Raw genomic sequence first — 7,226 nt, forward strand, 5'->3', positions numbered from 1 at the left:
TCAATTTCACAAAATTGACACTTATGACTGGTTTTGTGCTCCAAGGATCACATATATATATATTTATGTGACTTGAAGCAAAACAGATTATGATATCAAACCAGCACGTTTATTGTCATCATTCTTGACCTGCACCAGATGTGATACGAGCGTCACGAACCGGTCGGGTCAGACGGCTGGAGACGTGGCTCTGTTCTGGGGTCACAGACACATCGCCCGTCTGCTGCCCAGCAGAGACACAGAAGAGCCAGACATTCACTTCAACAGAGAGCTCCTGGACCGATCGAGCGACAGACGCAGCGACGGCGAGTGGCTGGCGGCCAGAAGAGCTTCTCCAGAGACCGTGTTCCTGCTCTTCCACGCTCTCAGTCCTCTGGTGCGCTCCGGAGCGGAGCATGAGGAGCAGATACAGCTGTGCAAACTCGGATCCGCCGCGGTGCAGGAGCTGCTGGGGAGCAGCCGGACCCTGGAGGTTTTCTTAGGAGTGGAGAAGCAGCAGGAGGACGACGGGATGCTGGCGTGGTTTGCTCTCAGCACTGAAGACGATCCCACTCAACTCCTCAAAGATAAAGATCCCAGCCGTTTCTTCCTTCAGGAAGCCATGCCAGGACTCCTGAGGCTGAGCGACGATGATGCCGGTGGGGTTTTTCTCTTAAACACATAACTCTCACTCCACCATATAGAGCAGCAGTGGTTATTTTACATTTACATTCAGTCATTTAGCAAATGAGGAAGCAATCAAAACTAACAAAAGAGCAATGATATGCAAGTGCTATAACAAGTCTCAGTTAGCTTAACAGTACACAAAACAAGGTCTTTTAAATTATATGTGAGCCTGGACAGCAAAACCAGTCATAAGAGTACATTTTTGGAAATTGAGATGTATGCATCATCTGAAAGCTGGATAAATCAGCTTTCCATTGATGTATGGTTTGTTAGGATAGGCCAATATTTGAAAATCTGGAATCTGAGGGTGCAAAAAAATCTAAATATTGAGAAAATCATCTTTAAAGTTGTTCTTAGCAATGCACATTACTAATCAAACATTAAGTTTTGATATATTTACGGTAGGAGATTTACTAAATATCTTCATGGAACATGATCTTTACTTAATATCCTAATGATTTTTGGCATAAAAGAGAAATGTATAATTGTGACCCATACAATGTATTGTTGGCTATTGCTACAAATATAAATGTATAATTGTGACCCATACAATGTACTGTTGGCTATTGCTACAAATATACCCCAGCGACTTAACACTGCTTTTGTGCTGCAGGGTGCATATATGATGAATAAAAAGAAAACAGATAGAATAGAAAGAGAATAGAAGCAAGCTAGTGTTAGAGGCTTTTTTTTATTTGCTTTTGTTAATTGTATAATAAATAAAAAGAAAACAAATAGATAGAATACAAAAAGAATAGAGAAGCTAGTGTTTTTTTTTTTTAAAGAAAACAAGCAGTTAGTAAATGAATAGAGTGCAAGTCTAAAAGGGGCACGTTTTTTTAAAATAAATAATAGAATTAAGAATAGAGAGTGCTAGAGTTAGAGTGTCAAATAAAGATGGAAGAGATGTGTTTTTAGCCGATTCTTGAAGATGGTTAAGGTCATTTTAGTATCATTGATATACTATTGATTTTTAAAAAATTAAATTTTATTGTTATATTTTAGTTACTGTAAGCTTTAGTGTATTCTATTTAGTTTATTATAGGTTTTAGTCATTTTGATGTTAGTTTTTTGTAATTTTTTCTCCCAAGTTTTTTTTTAGTATTTCAAGTTAAAATAAGCATGATGCCTTAGCAACTAGCTGATGTAAAATAAGTTATGTTTTATTTTATATCAGTTATTTTATCATTTTATCTCAAGTAATGAAAATGTATTTTATGATTTTAGTTTTATTGACTTTCTTAAGTACTTATTTGAGTTATTTTAGTAGCCTAACATTGACATACTATTGTAGTTTTTTTAATTAAACAATTTTTTACTTTCATCTTAATTTTAGTTTGTTATAAGTTTTACTTAATTATATTTTGTTTATTAATTTTTTTTTGTATTTTTTCAGTTTTAGTTATTTAACTAGAAGTTAAGCTGAATGAAAATTAGAAATTTTATTAGTTGAAATAAAATACGTTAACTATTATTTATTTCAATAATTTTAAAAAAATCATTTCAAGTAAGGAAAATGTATTTCATGATTTTAGTTTTATTGGTTTTATTTTTTGCTGAGGTGGTTATGATTTAAAATAAGACAAAACAACACAAGCATTAAAATAAGCTAAAACAAGTAAAGAAGAATCAAGATCACGGTCAAGAAAAACTGATTTTTAAAAGTGTGAATTATAAACCTGGAAAAAGTCATGGAAATTAATTAAATCTTAAAATTCAGTGGGCATGTTTATAATAAATATTCATTTTCTAGGTATTTCAGGCTCTGAAATATTTTATCAGCTTGAAATTTTGAGTAATAAATATATTAATAATTATTAGTAATAAATAATAAATTCTTATTGGTAACCCTGATCCAGTAAATCCCTGACCCACATTCAGCTCTCAAAACCTCTGGAATCCTGCAACTTCGTTATTTTAATTAGAAGCAACTAAAATTATTATTTTAATCTCTGGACAGTCCTAGTTTCTGTAAATTGGAAAAAAACTCAAACTAAAAAAAAAAACCCCACTACAATAAGGTTCCATTAATCGACATTAGTTAACACATTTCTAAAACCCAAGGTTGCTTTACAGAGTTATTAAAGAAAATTCACAGACCAAGAGCTGAAGAGTATTATTCAGAGAGAGAAAAAAAGCTTTTAATGAGGTTTTTGAGGGACTTTGACACAGTATTTATTCATCTTTATTAACATTAGTTCATATTAGTTCAGGTCCATTAAATAATATTTACCGATAAAATATTTGATTTTAAAAATGTATCAGTAAATGTTGAAGTTAACAAACTAAGATTAAATGTTTTAGAAATATTTTTTCATGTTACCGAATGTTAAGAAAAGTAACATTTTTGTAAAGTCTTTCAGTACCACTGAGATACTATTATTGTTTTTGTTAATATTTTTAATTTCTTTCATTTTTATTGTTTTAAATATGTCTATGTATTGTTCATAATTTTTGTTGTTTGTTGTCATTTTAGTCCATCAAGTTAAACTCAATGAAAATAAGAAATGCTGCATTGGAAACTAGCTGAAATCAAATTAATATTTGTATATTTTATTTCATTTAACACTTGTTTTATTTCAAGTAATGGAAATGCTTTGTTTTAATGGTTTCAGTTTTATTGAATTAATTATAACCCTGAACCCAGCTTTGTTATTATAGCAGAGGAACTATTTTAGTTTTAAGCTATAAGTTAAGTTAAGCTATTAGTTTTATTTAAGTTATAAGTTTTAGCACAACTGAACAAATGGAAGAATTGGAAAGAAATGACATTTTTTTACATTTTAAAGTTAAATTCTTCTGTCTGATGCACTTTTGAGAGTTCAAAACGAAGAGCTCCAACCGTATGTCCTTAACTAAGAAAACTTAAATCAGAAAAAAAGTCTAGTGATGTTGCGTTCAACACAGACGCTCCGAAGCTTGTGTAAAAAAATTTATTAAAAAAATTCACATTCAAGCACTGTATCGGAGCTTGATTCGTTTTGTAAAAAACACGTGATCTGACGTCTGAAGCTTCGTTCGCCTGAGAACCACGACTGCTTCAGTGTTTGGTTCAAACGGAGCGCCGTTTCCTTTACATTACACTACATTATAATGCGCTTGCATTGCTTTTTTTTATCGTAATGTATATATTAAGCTCAAATTAACTTTGCCCATGAAATAACAGTCTAATGACTGAGGCAGAGTTAAAATAGACAGATCACAGATTTAATTTATGCTTGATTTATTATGCCACAGCATAAACTGTTTTGAAAAGCTTTTGAGTAATGAACCTTTTTCCAATACAATTGTGTTGAAAGCTTCAGAACGCTTCACTTCGCCATCACTTAGCTGAACTTTAAAAGGGAACCAACCCTCTTTTTACATTCTCACTGGTGTTTTAGGAAGCCAAACTAATTAGAATATAATAATAATAACAACAATGACAGTAATAGCCATATATTGTTAAACGATTGCACTGTAAAATAAATGAAAACCTATTGTATCTGTTAGATTTCTTCTTATTCTTCTTCTTCCACTCTTGAGTCTACGGCAGCCCATAGAACCGCTTGCGGGAAAGTTGTGAAATTTGGCACACTGATAGAGGACAGTCTCAACATTAACCACAGCAAGTTTGGAGTCTCTAACTCAAACTCTCTAGCGCCACCACTTGTCCAAAGTTTCACTCGTGTTTATTTTAATTTTTTAACCGTAAGGGGCTAGAAACAAAATATTTTTTTCCTTTGATTCCTTGGCTATAGACGATTTGATTCTAAAAATTTTCCACCATTAAAAAAACCAAACTAACAAAAAAATCATCCCAAAATAAAGTTATGGAATTCAAGTCGATTTCTCAAAACGTTTTCGAAAAACACGCAAACAAATTTTACATAGCGCATGTGAAAATAGACACAAGGCTGTATCTCCTCAACGCTTTATCGTATTCACACCAAACTTGGTCCATGTCATCACAAGCATGTCCTGAGGTTACATGCTGTGTTTCGGCGCAGCACCACCTAGTGGTCAGGAAGTTTTTTTGCTTATAACTTCTGAATGGTTTGGCCAAAAATAACATAACTGGTCTCTTTAGATTCAGTGCAGCATGCCGAGTCGAACCATACCAAATTTGCCATTTTGAATTTAGTCGTAAAATGCTATATTTTACGAAAGCATTGATGTACCTTTGTGAAACTTGGTATGTGTCTTCGACACCATGCCCTGACAGTACGCAAAAAGTTTGGGGTAGTGCCACCTTGTGGTCAAAAGCTATAACGAACTTTTGAAAAATGCTAATAACTTTTGACTAAATTAGCCTATTGTAACACAACTGGTCTCAATATATTCCTTGGACGATAGTTGGCCAAACTTCCGGTCCGCCATTTTCTTTAATGTTGAAAACCTACTTTTTCGAACTCCTCCTAGACTGTTGGTCCAATTTTCACCAAATTTGACTCGGATCATCTTCAGACCATGCTGGCAAAAAGTTATGGATATCGTGTCGATATACGAAACGGTTTTCGTTTAGCGCATCAACGAATTTGCAGGAAAGATGCCAAACTGCATCTGAGGCTGTATCTCTGCAAAGCTTTGACGTATTGACACCAAACTTTGTGTGTGCCATTGTCTCCTCACACAGAACACACCACACATATTTGATAACAGCGCTATTGGTCAAAAGTGATAAGCTAATAAATCATATTACTAGTGGTTGTAATCATGATTTTTCAGCCATTTTGACTAAAATCATCTGAAAATGATTTTAATTACTCATTTCTGCAGTTGGTCTGATGCTCCTGATGAGGCTAGAATAAGAAGTTTCAATGTGTCCCTGGACCACAAAACAAGTCGCTGGGGGATATTTGTAGCAATAGCCAACAATACATTGTATGGGTCACAATTATACATTTCTCTTTTATGCCAAAAATCATTAGGATATTAAGTAAAGATCATGTTCCATGAAGATATTTAGTAAATGTCCTACTGTAAATATATCAAAACTTAATGTTTGATTAGTAATATGCATTGCTAAGAACTTCATTTGGACAACTTTAAAGATGATTTTCTCAATATTTAGATTTTTTTGCACCCTCAGATTCCAGATTTTCAAATATTGTGCTATCCTAACAAACCATACATCAATGCAAAGCTTATTTATTCAGCTTGAAAAAGGATCAAACATGAACCCTTATGATTGATTTTGTGGTCCAGGGTCACAAATAAATTTTTAAAACTACACTTTTTGCCCGGAAGACCTATCGTTTCATGTCGTCATGTGACCACGATAAGATTGCGATATTGATGATATGGTTAGATCCCTGTCCGCGGTGATTGATGAGGAGCGTGTGATGCTCAGGGGAGACGCTGGAGGCGGCGGTGAGGAGGGAGGTGCAGGAGGAGAGCGGCGTTCAGGTGGGACCCGTGCAGTACCTGTCCTCTCAGGCGTGGCCTATGCCCTCCTGCCTGATGATTGGCTGCCACTGCATCGCCGTGACGACGGACATCAAAGCAGACCAGAACGAGATCGAAGAGGCACGCTGGTTCACCCGGCAACAGGTGAGATATTAACCCTTGTGTGTCCATTAAAAAAAAAAGTATGCTCACAAAATATTAGAAATTTATATTTTTTTCTGCTTTCACTAACATGCCAAAACTACCAAAAATGCATTCATTTTCATGATTTTAACCCTTTAAGTGCCAGTTTGTTTACATCATTTGTCCTTTGTATTTTTTGTTATTTTAGTATATCAAGTTACTCTAAACAAAAATACAAAATGTTGCATTGGCAACTAGTTTAAGTAATATATTTTAGAAATATTTACATGTTTATATTTATATTCATATAATTTATATTATATATAACAACATATTTTTCTTAAATATATACATGCATGTGTATTTATACATACATAAACATACACAGCACACACACATATATTATGTACACCAAAATTTCTTTAAAAATGTAAAGGTAGTACAAATTTGAAGCCTTGTCCACAGAATGAAAGCATATTAACAAAAGAATGCATGATTTAATGCTTAAAGGGCACTTAAAGGGATTAAATATTGCATTTTTAATGGCTTTCGATGGGGACATTTTTGTTCTTAAGGTCCTATTTTTGTACCTAGTATAAAATAGATTTATGAAAGGGCATGAGGGGGAAATATTAAAATTCCAATAAACAAACATTTTGAGTCAAATGTATGCTGTTTGCTTTAACAGCCAAAATTATATAAAAAAAAAAAGCAAAAATGAAAATGTCCCTAAATACACAAGAGTTTAAGGAACAGTTCACCCAAAAATGAAAATGTGTTCACCCTCATCATCATCCCAGATCAGGATGAGTGTGTTTCTTCATCAGATTTGTAGAAATGTATCACTGCATCAGTGTCTCGCTGCAAGTGAATGGGTGCCGTCAGAATGAGAGTCCAAACAGCTGATAAAAACATCACAATAATCCACAGCACTCCAGTCCATCAGTTCACATCTGGAGAAGACAAAAGCTGAAACTAATCCAGCATTCAAATGTTTTTAACTAAAACACCATAGAGTCCATAATCCATAATAACTCTTCCTCCAGTGA

At 33.8% G+C, this 7,226-nt stretch overlaps 1 protein-coding gene across 1 annotated transcript in view; it reads left to right on the forward strand.

The window, feature by feature from the left end:
* Positions 1 to 104: 104 nt before the first annotated feature.
* Positions 105 to 7,226, forward strand: part of nudt12 (nudix (nucleoside diphosphate linked moiety X)-type motif 12) — a gene marked incomplete at its 5' end in the record, with an annotated part of 8,693 nt that continues 1,571 nt past the window's right edge. The window contains 2 exons of the mRNA XM_016261792.1: positions 105 to 638; positions 5,999 to 6,198. Coding sequence (XP_016117278.1) covers positions 105 to 638; positions 5,999 to 6,198 — 734 coding nt within the window. The remainder of the gene's footprint in view (positions 639 to 5,998; positions 6,199 to 7,226) is intronic.

Source organism: Sinocyclocheilus grahami, unplaced genomic scaffold, assembly GCF_001515645.1.
Source record: "Sinocyclocheilus grahami isolate Dianchi unplaced genomic scaffold, SAMN03320097.WGS_v1.1 scaffold2621.1, whole genome shotgun sequence".
NCBI classification, from domain to species: domain Eukaryota; kingdom Metazoa; phylum Chordata; class Actinopteri; order Cypriniformes; family Cyprinidae; genus Sinocyclocheilus; species Sinocyclocheilus grahami.